General features: G+C 39.5%; 1 protein-coding gene across 2 annotated transcripts in view; it reads left to right on the forward strand.

Annotated features, from left to right (window-relative positions):
* Positions 1-18,927, forward strand: part of ERAP2 (endoplasmic reticulum aminopeptidase 2) — a 52,692-nt gene that overhangs the window by 29,431 nt on the left and 4,334 nt on the right. For both annotated transcript variants that reach the window (XM_061424455.1, XM_061424454.1), the window contains exons 10-17: positions 19-87; positions 1,069-1,244; positions 4,218-4,297; positions 5,355-5,538; positions 13,486-13,642; positions 14,126-14,310; positions 17,461-17,622; positions 18,128-18,268. In XM_061424455.1, coding sequence (XP_061280439.1) covers positions 19-87; positions 1,069-1,244; positions 4,218-4,297; positions 5,355-5,538; positions 13,486-13,642; positions 14,126-14,310; positions 17,461-17,622; positions 18,128-18,268 — 1,154 coding nt within the window. The remainder of the gene's footprint in view (positions 1-18; positions 88-1,068; positions 1,245-4,217; positions 4,298-5,354; positions 5,539-13,485; positions 13,643-14,125; positions 14,311-17,460; positions 17,623-18,127; positions 18,269-18,927) is intronic.

An 18,927-nucleotide genomic window follows, 5' to 3' on the forward strand; every position in this document is an offset into this window, starting at 1 on the left:
TTTATTTTTGTTTTCTAGAATTGTTTAGAAGGTGATTCCACATCGGGTGGATTTTGTTATTCTGATTCCAGGAAGACAAGCAACACAGTAAGTAGAAAGAGACTTGGAGGGTGGAAGAGATTTGGCTCATCTCCAGACCTGGAGTGAGTCTGTAAAGTTGTCCAGCTGCCCCTTTAAATAACTGGAGAGAAGGAAAAACTCCACAATTTTCCTTGAAACAAAGTTGACTGAAGAAGGAATGCTCAGGCCATTAAGGGGAGGGTGGTGCTCTTACTACTGTGTTTTTGTTGTTATAATTCAGCTTTCCCACAATCCCACCAATGGCTAAAAATATCTCAGCTCAAAATTCCTCTGAGTGGTTATTGCTGTACTGGTATCCTCAGGGCTCTGCAAAATGCCAAACCAAATATGTTAGGTTTGGAAATAGTATGAATGGCTTTCTTGAGGCCCCATCTTTTTGTTTACTTCTGGGAAGTTATTGGAACATTTTAGGAGAGAGAGAAAAAAAAAACAGTCATCATGGAAAAAAAAAAAAAGAAAAGGCAAACTTTTTAAAAAGTGTCACGGTAATCCCATCAAGTATGGTTTTAAAGGAAGATTCGGCATCATACAGTGATCAGAAACCCGTACTAGACACTGTTAATAAAAAGCTAGAGGTTTTGTCCTCCACTCCATATACCTCTATTGATATAATACTGTTCTATTGGAATTTTTAAAAGAGACATTTCTTCCTAAACCTCTTTGGTGGGTCCTTTTTTTCTTCTGTTTTGAAAGGGAGCAGTGAGGGGCCCCAGTCTCAAGCCCTTCCTCTTGGCCTTTCTTGTCCTGTATTAACCCTCAAGCTCCCAAACATGTCCCTCCTTCAGGCAGCTTTCCAGGAGCACCCGTGGATGGGGAGGGAAGGGGCAGGTCCAGCCCAGGTTCTACATGGCCCGGCTGGGAGACTGCAGTTGGAGTCCGCTCTTCCTGCCCAAGCCATGTCCCTAGCATCCGAGGAGGCCTAAGTATCTGATCTCTCTCTGGTTTCTCTCCTGTGTCTCTGGTTACCAAAGTCACTTGTCGTTTCAGCTCGAGTTTCTGCGGGAAAATGTAGAGCTCAAGGAGATGATGGCCACATGGACTCTGCAGAAAGGCATCCCCCTCGTGGTGGTTAAACGAGAAGGGCGTTCCCTCAGACTGCAGCAGGAGCGCTTCTTGTCTGGGGTTTTCAAAGAGGACCCCGAATGGGGGACTCTGCAGGAAAGGTGGTTGCTTTTTTACCCTGTCGGTCTAGTTTACCTCATCTCAGTTTACTGACAATTGCATTAGCTTTCTTTCAGCTTCTCTGACAATTTTATGGGATGCTATTTCTGCTGCCGCTGCCGCTAAGTCGCTTCAGTCGTGTCTGACTCTGTGAGACCCCATAGATGGCAGCCCACCAGGCTCCCCTGTCCCTGGGATTCTCCAGGCAAGAACACTGGACTGGGTTGCCATTTCCTTCTCCAATGCATGAAAGTGAAAAGTGAAAGTGAAGTCGCTCAGTTGTGTCCGACTCTTCACGACCCCATGGACTGCAGCCCATGAGGCTCCTCCGCCCATGGGATTTTCCAGGCAAGAGTACTGGAGTGGTGTGCCATTGCCTTCTCCAGTGCTATTTCTACACAGGACTTAATAGGCTAAACTAGCCTCAATAGCAGCCTTAAAGAGCTTCAGGTGACCCAGACTGCGCTGGTGAGCAGCATATTCCTGCTAACCCTGCGGCCACCCTTAGGACCTCAGTTCTGATGCAGAAGTTATATTTCTAATATAATGTTCCCTGACTGTCTACTAGCCTTCTTTATGCTGTGTGTGCTCAATTGTTCAGTTGTGTCCAACTCTTCACAACCCCATGGACTGTAGCCCTCCAGGCTTCTCTGTCCATGGAATCTTCCAGGCAAGAGTACTGGACACTAATAAGTTATGAGACAGTAGACTAGACTTCCCCGCTGGCTCAGATGGTAAAGTGTCTGCCTACAATGCGGGAGATCCAGGTTCAATCCCTGGGTTGGGAAGATCTCCTGGAGAAGAAAATGGCAACCCACTCCAGTATTCTTGCCTGGAAAATCCCATGGATGGAGGAGCCTGTAGGCTACAGTCCATGGGGTCACAAAGAGTTGGACATGACTGAGCGACTTCACTTCAAGTTATGAGACTGACCCATACCTAGGAAGATAAGATGTATGACAGCTATACATCTTATCAGAAAAGGCATTTCCTGTGTGTTAAGTCATGGGCTTCCTAGGTGGTGCAGTGGTAAAGAATCTGCCTGCCAATGCAAGAGATGCAGGTTCGATCCCTGGATCGGGAAGATCCCCTGGAGTAGGAAATGGCAACTCGCTCTGGTATTCTTATCTGGAAAATTTCATGGACAGAAGAGCCTGGCAAGCTATAGTCCATGGGGCCGCAAAAAGTCAGACATGACTGAGCACACACACATATGCACGCACACACACACACACACACACACGTGTTAAATTAGATAAGACCTTCAGTTCCCTTTTATTTTTTAATAAGAGACTATAAATGTAATGTCTTAAAACATGATGTTCTTGGTAACAATAAAAGCAAATCCAATTACCCACTCTGTTATCTTGCTCACAAGCCTGTCCTAAGAAAACTTGTTAAAGGTTTTACTAAAATCAAGAAATACAACACTGTCCAGCTTCCTCTGATCTCATTCAATAAGATGAATGAGATTAATCTGAAAAGAAATAATCCAAGTGAATCAGTGCTGGCTTTTATGATTATTACTTTTTCTAAAATCTAGCTGTCTAAAAACAGTTTTAGAATTTTTTCTGAGAATCAGAAGCAAACTCAAGGCCTTTAACACATAGAATGTAACATTTTCCATTTTGATCTCATCAGATGTCTATTTCCATCCAACAGCAGCCTTTATGCCATTTAACTGTGAACACATCCATCCATTTCTCTGTATGCCCTTTTGAGGTCCAAACCTCAGAGAGCTTAAACAATTTGAAGCTTGGCAACACAGGCTGGAAAATTTAATGTTTGATTTATTATTGGGAAAGCAGGACTCACAATTCTGCAACTTATCAAAATGTCACGAGAGAGTTTAATAGTGTGAATGGCTCAGAATAACAAGAATCTATCTGAAGCAGGATTTGGATTTCTCATATAAAACTATTGCCCTCTGATCCATGCTTATCCAAACTTATGAATGGCTACTCTTTCTCTCTTTACTCCCAGGTGGAAAAATCTGGAAAAATCTCTGTCCTTCTAGAGCCAAAATCTATCCATGAATCTTGATCCATTACATCTTAGTGATATCTGTGTGTCTCTTTTTACCTTTTTGTGTAAATATTTCAACTGCTTTGTTGATTATCGATACTCTGGGTTGGCAGGTAGATTATTTCTTCTGACCTTTTATTAAATCGAGTCTGTGTCTGTTGTCTCTTTTACTCTTTTAGGTTTTTCTGAGGACTAATGGGCATATCCTCAGTTACTATTCTTTCTGTTTTATACCTATTGGTATTTTCAAGCATCTGATTTTATAGGATTACTATAGCTAATACGGCTTACTATGTTAGAGGAAATGAGCTCTAGAGGCAGCTAGAAATTAGTCAGGAAAAAATAGCTAATTTCAGTTATTTACCATAGGAAGGCCCTTCCAAAGTAACTGAGCCCTTTTCCTTCAATCCGTTCTGCTTCTCTGCTCTCTGCACTTGGCCAAGGAGCAGCTCCTGACTTATTTCTGCTTGCTGACCACTTAGCAGGTGGGGGTTGAATGCGGATAGCTTCACTGAACAAAAAGATAAGTGGAAGAATCATGCTAGAGGAAGAGCTTTACTTTTTGGGGTTTTTTTCTACAGCTTTGATTTAGTTATTTGAATAAATATCAGAATGTGAGAATTTTTGGAAATGTGAAAGGAAGATTTTTTTTTTCTTTTACTTAGAAGAAAACAATCAGCAGGAATTGTGGTGGTATAAAATTTGGACTGTAAATGTCACCGGTAATTGTGACAGAGTTCAACTAGGTATATATTACTGCTCCTTCATAATCATTAAAGAATTTTTGCACACCCAAGGAACCGTTAGTCTTAGCCTGTAAAATTTATAAGGCCAATGATAGTGTGAAGGATGGGCGATTAGGTGTCTTTTATAGCCTCTCTGAATCTGACAATGTGGACATTGAAATGGCCATTGATTTAATCTGTAACAGTCTTTACTTTCAAACGTAGGTACCTTTGGCATATCCCAGTGACCTACTCCACGAGTTCCTCTCAGGCGATTCACAGACACATTCTGAAACTGAAGACAGGTAAAATGAACTAATTAGCCAAAAAACCTTTTAATTCTGAAATTAAATGTGTTCTGAGCTATAGGGAGGACAGTTGCTGCTGCTGCTGCTGCTAAGTCGCTTCAGTCGTGTCCGACTCTGTGCGACCCCATAGATGGCAGCCCACCAGGCGCCCCCGTCCCTGGGATTCTCCAGGCAAGAACACTGGAGTGGGTTTCCATTTCCTTCTCCAATGCATGAAAGTGAAAAGTGAAAGTGAAGTCACTCAGTCGTATCTATACCTATGTGTTACTAAAAAAACCCTTAAGCTAAAAAGTCTGGGTTTTTAATTCAGGAGAAAGTTCTCTTGTGTTTTTAGCACTTAGAGATGGGTTTCAAGAATTGATGGTGTCTGATCTTATGTCTTTTAATGCCTACTGATTCAGTGGGAAAAGGTGTTCACTTTAGAACTGATTGGCCCTGGATTCAAATCCTGATTCTGTCACCTATTGGATGTATGGCCTTAAGAAAATTTTTTAACTCCTGAGCTTCAATTTTCTCATTTATTTTGAATGAGGACTAAGCCTCAGAGTTTTTGAGAGTATATAGTAATGTTATTTTACCACCTACTACAATGTCTGAAATATTAAAAATAATATAATTTTAACTTCTCCTTTAAACACGTCACTGAAATTTTAAAATGTTTCCCTCATAATCTCACGTTCAACCTGCAGCCCTTATTTTGCCCCAGATAAGAACTGGACAAATGGATCACCTACTTACATATACATATTTCAACACGCAGCAACCAAACCGTGAGACAAGGCTACCAGAAATGCCTTTTAGACCCGCATAGGCTGCTTTCGAGAACACATTCATTGGCCCATCTCCTAGGAATTAGTTTATTTATTAATTTAATAAAATCACCATTCCCAAAATAAGCCATCCAGCAGACTATGAAAATAAATATCATCATGAGTCTTCCAGAACTTTGTCTTCCCATTGATTTATTACTAATGATATGAAGAAGAATACTTCTGGAGATATTCATGATGTGTTCTTTGATGAGGAAATGCCCATACCAATTTTCTCCTCCTAGATACTGTGGATTTATCTGAGAAGACCGACTGGGTGAAATTCAACGTGGACTCCAATGGCTACTACATCGTTCATTATGAGGGACAAGGATGGGACGAGCTCATTACGTTGTTGAATCAGAACCACACACTTCTCAGGCCCAAGGACAGACTAGGTCTGATTCACGATGCGTTTCAGCTAGTAAGGTAATGCAAAACTCCAACTGATTTCACAGGACATCACTGCTCCCTAACCAGATATGTTAGATTTCAAATCAAATGTTCAGTGTTAATCATTCATATGATATGGATTTGAATGGAGGTCAAATATTGGCCATGAGTCAAAGCCTACCCACTGATAAAATATTTTTATTCACCTAATGTTTAAAAATTTAATTCAACATTTCAAAATGTGGAGAAATGTATGTAAAAACCCTGACTTCTGGAATCCCTTAAATAATGAGAAGATTTGGCAACTTCGTTTCCACAGGGCAGCCATAGAGGAGGGTACAGTGGGCAGATCTTCCTTTAAGCCAGGTGTGCATTCACCTCGGTACCCAAGTCCTAAATGATACACTTGTTGGGTGTGCTTCACTCCCTTATGGTAGCCTCCAGGCATTTACGCTTTTGACCTCAAGTTTTAAATCGTTTATGCTAGAAGCTTGCTGTTTCACTAAATACTGACATAATCTATTAGACAAAAGGTTATAATCTTTGTAATTTTAAAATCTGGTGCACAAGCCATTCCTTACTTTGCTCACTTCAGGGAAATCAATATGAAACTGGTAGAAAAATTAAGGAAGAATTGGCTACTTCTGTTTATTCCTCTTTAGACTTTCCTGGGAAGATACAGTGTTTTCTTTCTTTTTTCCTACTTGTCATCAACGGAATAATAGGTAGAATAAATGAAGTCACCAGGTCACCGGTGGAAAAAAGTTGGGGATCAGGTGACATATCATGCTCTGTAAACTTTTCCTATTCTGAGAACTACTGTAATGCACTCATTATATTCAGTGTGACGTATTATTTTCTTTCACATGCTTATTTAGGTCAAATTAAGTAAAAGTAACCAGCAAAACATCTCTCAAGCACAGCTTCTCTGTACAACAGAATTCCCCAGTTAGAAAAGGGAGAGGACTGGGAGCTTAACCCCCAACCCCAAAGGTCTCAGAAATATCATGAGCTATCCTACTTCTGACTGCATGCGAGACCAACTAAGGAGCGGACTGTGGTTAGTTGAGGGAGGTTTGTCTGCTCAAAGGAGAAACTCTGAGAAGATTGCAAAGAAAATAGATTAAAAATTTTAAACTAGGCAGAATGAAGAATACTTACAACTCAGAATATGAAAGCCGATCTTTCCAGTAGCTGAAAGTCTTTTCTGCTGTTTCTAGCCTATAAATTTACGGGTACTCTCAATTTAGCAGCAGGAATCCTGCAGTTACTGATGTATCAGTGGACAAGCAATCATCATTTCTTTACCAACTAGATAGGTTAATGAGGTTCTGAGCACAAATTTTGGCTTAAAACAGGTCAACTATCAATATGTACTACCTCTTCACTTATTGTTTGACTTTTGACAAGCTACTTAACCTTTTTAAACCTAAATTTTCTAGTCTTCAAAACTTTTTTAGTGTTTAAAACTCCAGTAATAATAGTGTCTATCATATGAGGTTGTTTTGAGGGTTGCATAAGGTAATGTAGATACAGCCCTAAGTACAGTAATAAATGCTCAATAAATGGTAGCTGTTAGCATTATTAGTCTTATCTAATATAAATTGTTTAAAAGATCATGTACTAAATAGGAAGATGAGGTGACAACATAGAAAAATGCATTTCAAATAATGTGAAAGTGAAAAGAAAAAGCAGAATGTAAGCTTAAGTTAGCAACTACATGAAAAAAAATGAGCTAATGGTAAAAAAAAACAAAAGGAGAAAGAAATATTCCAAAGTCCTACCAATGAATGTGTAGGGGTAATGAAATTATGTGTTTTTCCCCTTCTTTAATTTCCAATTGTCTTGAAACTTGTCTATATTACTTTTATAAGAAAACTAATTGTATAAGAAAACAATTTTAAAGTCTCATAATAGGTCTACTTTTTTTTTTTTTCTTATTCCTCTGCTTTAGTGATATGTAGTTTTTCTTTCCCTGCTTTGTGAAATGTCTACTTAAGAGTTTAAGGGTATAATCTGTGACTGCATTGAGCTTAGAGACAAAATTTGACCCAGGAATGCATATTCATTTTAACTGAGTTTTCATACTTGTTATTAAATATTTAATACTTGGATCTCCTCTGAGTTGAGTGGAATTAAGATGACAACCATAAATTCCTTACAGGTAAACTATTTATTTTTTTTATTCCAATACCCTAGAAAGAAGTCCCAGATTGTTTCCTCAGGGATATAGTTTATTTCACAAAGGTACCATTTAGCTGAAACCTTATACAAATAAGTAGATATAGATTTTTTTGTTGGGCTAAAATGTATGCATATACATAGGTTTAGTCTTTAAGGTAAACAGACATTCAGATAACATTTTGTGCATTAAATGAAGCAGAAAGCAGGTGGTGAGAGGCTGGATTTTTATTAAATAATAACTCCATGAAAATGATTCCCTCTTTGATGAGTATTAACATTAAAGTATTTTAAGTAGATAAGTACGAATAAATAATGGAATTTGTCTTAGTAAAAAATAAGTTCAGTTCAGTTCAGTCGCTTAGTCGTGTCCGACTCTTTGCAACCCCATGAACCACAGCACACCAGGCCTCCCTGTCCATCACCAACCCCCAGAGTTCACTCAAACTCGTGTCCATCGAGTCGGTGATGCCATCCAGCCATCTCATCCTCTGTCGTCCCCTTCTCCTCCTGCTCCCAATCCCTCCCAGCATCAGGGTCTTTTTAAATAAGTCAGTTCTTTGCATCAGGTGGCCAAAGTATTGGAGTTTCAACTTCAATATCAGTCCTTCCAATAAACACCCAGGACTGATCTCCTTTAGGATGGACTGGTTGGATCTCCTTGCAGTCCAAGGGACTCTCAAGAGTCTTCTCCAACACCACAGTTCAAAAGCATCAATTCTTCAGTGCTCAGCTTTCTTCACAGTCCAACTCTCACATCCATTCTTCACCACTGGAAAACCTATAGCCTTGACTAGACGGACCTTTGTTTGCAAAGTAATGTCTCTGCTTTTAAATATGCTATCTAGGTTGGTCATAACTTTCCTTCCAAGGAGCAAGCGTCTTTTAATTTCATGGCTGCAGTCACTATCTGCAGTGATTTTGGAGCCCAAAAAAATAAAGTCTGACACTGTTTCCACTGTTTCCCCATTTATTTCCCATGAAGTGATGGGACCAGATGCCATGATCTTCGTTTTCTGAATGTTGAGCTTTAAGCCAACTTTTTCACTCTCCACTTTCACTTTCATCAAGAGCCTTTTTAGTTCTTCTTCACTTTCTGCCATAAGGGTGGTGTCATCTGCATATCTGAGGTTATTGATATTTCTCCCAGCAATCTTGATTCCAGCTTGTGCTCCTTCCAGCCCTGCGTTTCTCATGATGTACTCTGCATATAAGTTAAATAAGCAGGATAACCATATACAGCCTTGACGTACTCCTTTTCCTATTTGGAATCAGTCTGTTGTTCCATGTCCAGGTCTAACTGTTGCTTCCTGACCTGCACATAGGTTTCTCAAGAGACAGCTCAGGTGGTCTGGTATTTCCATGTCTTTCAGAATTTTCCACAGTTTATTGTGATCCACACAGTCAAAGGCTTTGGCATAGTCAATAAAGCAGAAATAGTTGTTTTTCAGGAACTCTCTTGCTTTTTCGATGATCCATTGGATGTTGGCAATTTGATCTCTGGTTCCTCTGCCTTTTCATAAACCAGCTTGAACATCTGGAAGTTCACGGTTCACGTATTGCTGAAGCCTGGCTTGGAGAATTATGAGCTTTACTTTACTAGCGTGTGAGATGAGTGCAATTGTGCGGTAGTTTGAGCATTCTTTGGCATTGCCTTTCTTTGGAATAGGAATGAAAACTGACCTTTTCCAGTCCTGTGGCCACTGCTTAGTTTTCCAAATTTGCTGGCATACTGAGTGCAGCATTTTCACAGCATCATCTTCCAGGATTTGGAATAGCTCAACTGGAATTCCATCACCTCCATTAGCTTTGTTCGTAGTGATGCTTTCTAAGGCCCACTTGACTTCCCATTCCAGGATGTCTGGCTCTAGGTGAGTGATCACACCATCGTGATTATCTGGGTCGTGAAGCTCTTTTTTGTACAGTTCTTCTGTGTATTCTTGCCACCTCTTCTTAATATCTTCTGCTTCTGTTAGGTCCAGCTTCCCTGGTAGCTCAGACAATAAAGCATCTGCCTACAATGCAGGAGACCTGGGTTCAATCCCTGGGTCAGAAAGATCCGCTGGAGAAGGAAATGGCAACCCACTCCAGTGTTCATGCCTGGAAAATCCCATGGACTGAGGAGCCTGGTAGGTTACAGTCCATGGGGTCACAAAGAGTCGGACTCGACTGAGTGACTTCACTTGATTTCACTTTCTGTTAGGTCCATACCATTTCTGTCCTTTATCAAGCCCTTCTTTGCATGAAATGTCCCCTTGGTATCTCTAATTTTCTTGAAGAGATCTCTAGTCTTTCCCATTCTGTTCTTTTCCTCTATTTCTTTGCATTGATCGCTGAGGAAGACTTTCTCATCTCTCCTGGCTATTCTTTGGAACTCTACATTCAGATGCTTATATCTTTCCTTTTCTCCTTTGCTTTTCGCTTCTCTTCTTTTCACAGCTATTTGTAAGGCCTCCCCAGACAGCCAGTTTGCTTTTTTGCATTTCTTTTCCATGGGGATGGTCTGGATCCCTGTCTCCTGCACAATGTCATGAACCTCATTCCATAGTTCATCAGGCACTGTATCTATCAGATCTAGGCCCTTAAATCTATTTCTCACTTCCACTGTATAATCATAAGGGATTTGATTTAGGTCATACCTGAATGGTCTAGTGGTTTTCCCTACTTTCTTCAATTTAAGTCTGAATTTGGTAATAAGGAGTTCATGATCTGAGCTATAGTCAGCTCCCGGTCTTGTTTTTGCTGACTGTATAGAGCTTCTCCATCTTTGGCTGCAAAGAATATAATCAATCTGATTTCGGTGTTGACCATCTGGTGATGTCCATGTATAGAGTCTTCTCTTGTGTTGTTGGAAGAAGGTGTTTGCTATGACCAGTGCGTTCTCTTGGCAAAACTCTATCAGCCTTTGCCCTGATTCATTCCATACTCCAAGGCCAAATTTGCCTGTTACTCCAGGTGTTTCTTGACTTCCTACTTTTGCATTCCAGACCCCTGTAATGAAAAGGACATCTTTTTTGGGTGTTAGTTCTAAAAGGTCTTATAGGTCTTCATAGAACCGTTCAACTTCAGCTTCTTCAGCGTTACTGGTTGGGGCATAGGCTTGGATTACTGTGATATTGAGTGGTTTGCCTTGGAAACGAACAGAGATCATTCTGTCGTTTTTGAGATTGCATCCAAGTACTGCATTTCGGACTCTTTTGTTGACCACGATGGCTACCCCATTTCTTCTAAGGGATTCCTGCCCACAGTAGTAGACATAATGGTCATCTGAGTTAAATTCACCCATTCCAGTCCATTTTAGTTCCCTGATTCCTAGAATGTCGACGTTGACTCTTGCCATCTCCTGTTTGACCACTTCCAATTTGCCTTGATTCATGGACCTGACATTCCAGGTTCCTATGCAATATTGCTCTTTACAGCATTGGACCTTGCTTCTATCACCAGTCACATCCACAGCTGGGTATTGTTTTTGGTTTGGCTCCATCCCTTCATTCTTTCTGGAATTATTTCTCCACTGATCTCCAGTAGCATATTGGGCACCTAACAACCTGGGGCATTCCTCTTTCAGTATCCTATCATTTTGCCTTTTCATACTGTTCATGGGGTTCTCAAAGCAAGAATACTGAAGTGTTTTGCCATTTCCTTCTCCAGTGGACCACATTCTGTCAGACCTCTCCACCATGACCCACCCATCTTGGGTGGCCCCACAGGGCATGGCTTAGTTTCACTGAGTTAGACAAGGCTGTGGTCCATGTGATCAGATTGACTAGTTTTCTGTGATTATGGTTTCAGTGTGTCTGCCCTCTGATGCCCTCTCGCAACACCTTGGATCTTACTTGGGTTTCTCTTACCTTGGACATAGGGTATCTCTTCATGGCTGCTCCAGAAAATCGCAGGGGCTGCTCCTTACCTTGGACGAGGGGTATCTCTTCATGGCTGCTCCAGCAAAGCACAGCCGCTGCTCTTTACCTTGGAAGAGGGGTATCTCTTCACGGCTGCTCCAGCAAAGCGCAGCGGCTGCTCCTTACCTTGGACGAGGGGTATCTCCTCACAGCCGCCCCTCCTGACCTTGAACATGGAGCAGTTCCTCTCAGCCCTCCTGCACCGGTGCAGCCATGGCTCCTTGGACATGGGGTAGTTCCTCCCGGCCACCGCCCCTGACCTCGGGTGTGGGGTAGCTCCTCTCGCCACGCTTCTGCATGGTCCGTCGCAGCCAGGCTGGGCCAAAAAGAAAAAAAGATTAATATAAAGTAGTCTTATGTGTTAAACATTCTTTTCAGAATTTTGACCCTAGAATATAATACCTAGTTTTGTCCTGTTGCTTATCCTCTAAGTAGAGTATATAGTACCGGTAAAGAAATAATATGTCACACTGAATAAAATGAGTACTTTTCAGTAATTCTCAGAATAGGAAATGTTTCCAATGCATAATACTCCACCTGATCCTTAATATTTTTTCTGTTGGTGACCTTGTGACCTGATTTATTCTATATATTCTTCTGTTGATGGTAGATAGAAGAAAACAGCTTGTTTTTCCAGGCAAGTCTAAACATAAGCAGTCAATTCCTCCTTAATTTCTCTACCAGTTTCATATTGATTTCCCCAGTGTGAGCAATGTAATGAATGGATTGTGTACTAGATTTAACATTTAAAATTGTAAAGGTTGTGGCTATATTTATACTTAGCTAGCGTACCACATATTATGACACTTGCACATGTGGAAGGAATAGTGACATTTTGTGGATTTGTATTTTTAAAAATACAGCAGACTATAAAATCATAGTGCATATGGTCCGGCCCTCTGTCGTCAGATGAAATTTTTAGAAAATCTACTGTGGGTCTGTTTTAAAGCTCTATGTCATTGTGACTGAGAAGAGTACAGTCACAACAAAAGTTGGTTCTTTTTGATGCCACTTCTTTCTGGTTTCAGTTCCCTCATTTCAGATGAGCATTTAAAATTTTAAAAATCCCAAAGGGAAAATTCAACACAGGTATCTTTGTTCTGGAATCTGTTTCCATATCAAACTATTATGCTTAATATGGGAGTTGGATGCTGGCAAGAATAGGTTATAGATGCTGCAGGGACACAGGTCTTCTCAGAAACATGAGTGAGCAACCACGTTATGAAGCTGACAATATAATAACTTACTTCCTCTATAAAAGACACACTGAAGTTTTAGTCCTCAGAATAATAGTTTTGTTGTTTGTTTGCATTAAAGGAAAATATAAAGAAGACATATCACTTTAGAATCTAAATAGATTCTTTAAAAACAAAGAAAATCCTTGTTTTGTCCTACTCAGAATAACTGTGGCTTCTCTGTTAGGTTCTAGGAAGGGACGACAAAAAAAAAAAAAAAAGATATGGCACCTGTCCTCAAAATTTCCAAATACACGTGGAGGAACAATTCAAAACCACAAATTAAGCAATTAGAGAATGACAAATACATGAAAAGTTTGATATTATTTGTTACTAGATATTAATATTAGCTGTTTATTTCATTTAGAAAACTCTTATTTATGTTTAGGAAATTATTCTAAGCACTTTACCTATATTAAATCATTTAGTCCTCACAACAGAGATTTAAAGTAGATACTAACATTATTCCCATTATATAGAGGAAGCAGGTGAAGCTCAGAGGTTAATTTGCCCACATCAGTGGGAGAGCTAGGATTTAAACCAAATGGTTTGAATTATAATGAGCTGCTTCTGTTACTGGTCTCTGTCTCATATTTGCCTTACTACTTAAAATATTGAGAGCTGTAAGATATGCACAAACCTCCGACATCTGTTTCATACCTCAGCGCAGGAAGGCTGACCCTAGACAAAGCCCTTGACCTGACTCGCTACCTCCAACATGAAACAAGCATTCCCGCGCTTCTCAAAGGTCTGGAATACCTAGAATTGTTTTACCGCATGGTGGAAAGAAGGAACATTTCAGATGTCACTGAAAATCTCAAGGTTTGTATTCCTTTCAGAAGGTTCAGTAAGTAAAAGACACGGCAGCTGGATGATCAGTGAGACTTGTTCTATTTTGTGTGAACTCTTGGGGTTAAAGCTTGGCGAATCTAAGGAAATCGCCTGGGAGCACAGTCACCACTTAAGTATCTAATGGTTGGTTATCCCCTGGTCTTTGTCACCATCACCCTAAGAGCTGGGTACCAAGGTCATAAGCAAAGCATCCCTCCTAAGGGGATTTTATCTTACATCAATTGATAGTCCCCTCTCAGATAAGAAATAAAATTGTACTTCTAATGGAGAAAGGAACTGTGGTGGGTGGAGACCACACACCAGAAAAAGAAGCAAAATGTAGCAATTAGTAGTTCCATGCTTTGGGAAATGTTCATGCAGACTGTTTAGAGTTGAACCCATTAGATGGGTGAGTGAGGGCTGTGTTAAGAACTAAATTTAGCCTCTCTGTAAACCATCCTATGCTTTCTGCAGCATTACCTTCTCCAGTATTTTAAGCCAGTGATTGACACGCAAAGCTGGCTTGATGAGGGCTCTGTCTGGGACAGAATACTTCGCTCCACTGTCTTGAAGCTGGCCTGTTACCTGAACCATGCTCCTTGCATCCAGAAGGCAACTGAACTCTTCTCTCAGTGGATGGAATCCAGTGGAAAATTAAAGTAAATCTGGACTTCTGTTCTTTGTTCCTTTCACTTTGATGTAAAAGTCTTTGATCATGCGAGACATTAAATCTAAAACCTTTTAGTGAGGATAGGAAAAAAAAAAAAAAAACCATGCTGGGAATTACATACCCTTGTCTCATGCTCCCACATAGTAAGTGCTCAATAGATTTTTGTGGGAAGTGAGGTTTAGTTCCCTGCAGGGAAAAGCTAATAAACATTAGCATGGTTTCAGAAAGACAGCCAGCGGGTGAAAGTGGGGTAGACTAGAGTGGTGCCCGGCTGCCAAGAGTAATGCCTTTTAAAGATAAAAAGCAATGTGAAATGTGCATGCAATCGAAACGCCAATGATCAATTGATGCAACAAAAAACGAGGTGGTGGGGAGGGAGCTTTGTTCAATGTATTTACTTCCTCATTAACCAATACCATACCACACGCACCACATACCACCGTCTTAGCCTCAAGTTTCAGCTTTGATAGGAAACATGATTTGGGCCATCTAAAGGATGTGTAAGGTGGCAAAGTTGATTCCAGTGGTTGTTGTAATCAGGTAAATGCCCAGTGATCAAATCGATTCTGTTGCAGTTCAGTCTAGCAGCTGCAACCCATAGTATTAAAAGGCCCCACAATCTTTTCAATGTAAGCCTTAATTTCTGTCCAACACATGATTTTATATTGTTGCTATTAAAACTCTGAATTTCAAGCTGGATGTTTTGAGAAATCAAATCTGTATGTGAAATAAGGAAAATTCATTTTTTAGAATAGAAAAAAAAATGCACAGCTTTAGTAGCAGGTAAAGCAATAGTGTCAATTTTTCCTCTCCCAAATTGTTATGAAATGCTATCACAATTTGTCTCCATGTAACTAAATCTCCATGAGCTTTTTGAAATCTTTTCTTGACTTCTTATTTTTTAAAAAAGTAATTTGCTTTCTTCTTTTTGGACTTTTTCAGTCTTTAGGATTTAGGCCTAAAATCAGTTTCAGAAAAAAAATCTTTTAGCTGTATTTTTTTCTTCTTTTTGTTCATGTTTAAATAAACTGTATGAATGAGGCTAAAATATAAACATTCTGCTGCCCTATAGCACGTCAGATTATATTCTGTCTTTATGCTACTTACAAGAAGAATGATCTTACCTGAAGTCACTCAAGTCCAGTAGATATGATGGTTCAACATCCTATAGTATAGGATGCTATACTATGAAAACATTCTAGGAAAATCTCATTTAAGCTTGTAATCAAGACTACATAATCAAATATTGTAGGTTTATTTTTTTAAAGTTTAAGACCATCAGTATTAATCCTTTAGAGAGATTACTTCCTTTATTCATGAATTCAGAATATAATGCTTTGCCTGCTGATTTTGTGCTAGGCGCCGCAGTTAGTGCTAAGAATAAGCTGGTGAGAGAAACAGCTAGGTGTCCTACCTTCAAGGGACTCACGATTCATTTGTTACCAATTTTTGTAAATTTGTACAGTTCAATTCAGTTCAATTGCTCAGTCATGTCCGACTCTTTACAACCCCATGAACCACAGCACGCCAGGCCTCCCTGTCCATCACTAACTCCTGGAGTTTACCCAAACTCATGTCCATTGAGTCGGTGATGCCATCCAACCATCTCATCCTCTGTCGTCCCTGTCTCCTTCTGCCTTCAATCTTTCCCAGCATCAGGATCTTTTCAAATGAGTCAGCTCTTCACATCAGGTGGCCAAAATATCGGAATTTCAGCTTCAACATCAGTCCTTCCAATGAACACCCAGGACTGATTTCCTTTAGTAAAATACACTAAAATAAAAATAATGTGGATTATAATTTGGTTGCTTTTTGTTTTATGATTCAAAAGCTCTTGGGATATTTATGTACATATAGTACAGTGGAAATAGTACAGTTTTAGAATCATATGTCTAAATCCCATCTCAAAAAAGGCTAATATGTCACCTCAGCGCAAGTTACTTCAACTTTCTCAACTTTACTTCCACTTTTAAAAATTAAGGTAACTTTTACATCTCACTGGGTAACTTTGGCAGTTAAGTAAGTTGTATAGAGACTAGTACAATGTTATGGACCCTGTATGATAAATGCAAATTTCCTGTCCCAACCCTGCTTCTCTGTACTGTACTTTTCCAAGCCATCAATATGGATATTGGCTATTACTGATCAATTATATTTGGAATTAAAAATCATAACTAAATTAAAATAAAGACTAGTTAGTATCCTTTAGGACAATAAAACTTGAAAACCATGGTGCCTTCTTTAGGGGGACATAAAATAATAATATTGCATGTTATCATTTTACAGAATTATAATATAAATGACTGAACTCTAAACAACTGTGCTAAATTACAATTTTTTACACCTAGAGAGTCAGATAGCTCTCAAACAGGCCTACTAGAAAATATTCCTAATGCGACATTAAAGCAACAAGTAATAATTAAAAAAAAATCATATAGTACCAATACATGCAATTTATTGACAGAATTCTATATAAACCAGTGCATTTATATTTCAGAAATCACATCTTTTATTTGTTTCATCTTCTCATGAAGATTCTCCATGTAGTTTAAATTTTTATGATTTTTATTCTTTAAACATTTTATTATCAGTAGGAAAAAACACGAATAGTTTGCAAAGTAACAGTACATAAAATCTTCCATAAAGAAGGCTGGACAACAAAGAATTGATGCTTTTGAATTGTGGTGTTGGAGAACACTTAAGAGTCCCCTGGACAGCAAGAAGATCAAACCAGTCAATTCTAAAGGAAATCAACCCTGGATATTCATTGGAAGGACTGATGCTGAAGCTGAAGCTCCAATACTTTGTCCACCTGATGCAAAAAGCTGACTCACTAGAAAAGACCTTGATGCTGGGAAAGACGGAGGGTGGAGGAGAAGGGGACAACAGAGGATGAGATGGTTGTATGTCATCTCTGAATCAATGGACATGAGTTTGAGCAAACTCAGGGAGATTGAGAAGGACAGGGAAGCCTGGTGTGCTGCAGTCCATTGGGTCGCAAAGAGTCAGACACAGCTTAGTGACTGAACAACAGGAAATAACTCAAAGGTGATTCTGTTTTAGAATTTAAAATCATAATAAGAAAAACTAATTTTTTCTTTCGTAGAACTTTTTTTCACTTTTGTGCTTAATATTACAGTATCCCAACAGATGTTTTAACGATCGTGTATTCCGTGGGGGCTCAAACAACAGCAGGATGGAATTACCTTTTGGAGCAATATGAACTGTCATTGTCAGGGGCTGAAAAAAACAAAATTCTGTATGCATTGTCAACCAGCAAACATCAGGAAAAGTTAATGAAGTAAGTGAATTTAAGTTGTTAAAAGTGAACTTACACATATTCAGGAAAGTTACTAAAATTCAGCCATCAATTTCAAAGGCATATAATAATAACTAACTCAGGATTTGAACCATTTTGAATTTTTTCCAAAAACCGTGTATTGACAAAATGCACATAGTGAAAACAGATGTTCCTTAATCATGTGATTGATACTAAGCAAATAGCTATGTTTTAGTGTCAGAACCTTGGAGGTAAATTATTATTATTGAAAAATACATTTTTGTGTATAAGATGCTAATTGAAGTTTACTGAAATAATAAGTGGATAAAATTACTTCTAGAGAAATGTAAACGTTTAACTGGAATATTAAAAAATGTTAGCCAGTAGAGAGTTTATTACTGTTTTGGGTATATTACACTTTCATTGTGCCTCTTTCTCTCTGATGCTTTTAATATACTGATAGCCTGAGTTAATTTCCATTACAGATCACATGCCGTGAAAAATTAAGTGATCTTTGTTTCTTCAGGTTAATTGAACTAGGAATGGAAGGAAAGGTTATCAAGACACAGGACTTGGCAACTCTTCTTTTTACGACTGCCAGAAATCCCAAGGGGCAGCAACTAGCCTGGAACTTTGTAAAAGAAAACTGGACCCATCTCCTTAAAAAGTTGGTATTTGTTTATATCCTAATAGCTCAGTTGGTCAAGAATCCGCCTGCAATGCAGAGACCCAGGCTCAATTCCTGGGTCGGGAAGATACGCTGGAGAAGGGATAGGCTACCCACTCCAGTATTCTTGGGCTTCCCTGGTGGCTCAGCTGGTAAAAAATCCACCTGCGATGCGGGAGACCTGGGCTCAATCTCTGAGTTGGGAAAATGCCCTGGAGAAGGGAAAGGCTACCCAGTCCAGTGCTCTGACCTGGAGAATTCCATGGGCTGTATAGTCCACGGGGTCACTAAGAGTCGGGCACAACTGAGTGACTTTCATAATGTGTATTCTTCCACCCAGATACTTCAGTTGCCTAAAACCAAGTGTAATCAGATGTTCCCTAAAGCATATGAATGATACTATTTTTACTCAAATGGTTTGATGAAGTGTATTGATTTTAAAACTCACTAGCCCGCTGTCCAGGTATAAGGGAGAGGAATGAAAAGAAGGGGATGGGAAACAGATTTCTGTTACTCATCTCAGGCCGTGAAGAATTGCTGGGAACAAGTAATAGCTGAGTTAAATCCGGTCATCAACCCCATCCCCTTTTCCCTTCTGGCTCTCTCCCTAGCCCAGAAGAATGCAATGAAGCCATATATGGTACAGCAAACTATTTCAT

This window comes from Bos javanicus, chromosome 7, assembly GCF_032452875.1.
Source record: "Bos javanicus breed banteng chromosome 7, ARS-OSU_banteng_1.0, whole genome shotgun sequence".
Classification (NCBI taxonomy): Eukaryota; Metazoa; Chordata; class Mammalia; order Artiodactyla; family Bovidae; genus Bos; species Bos javanicus.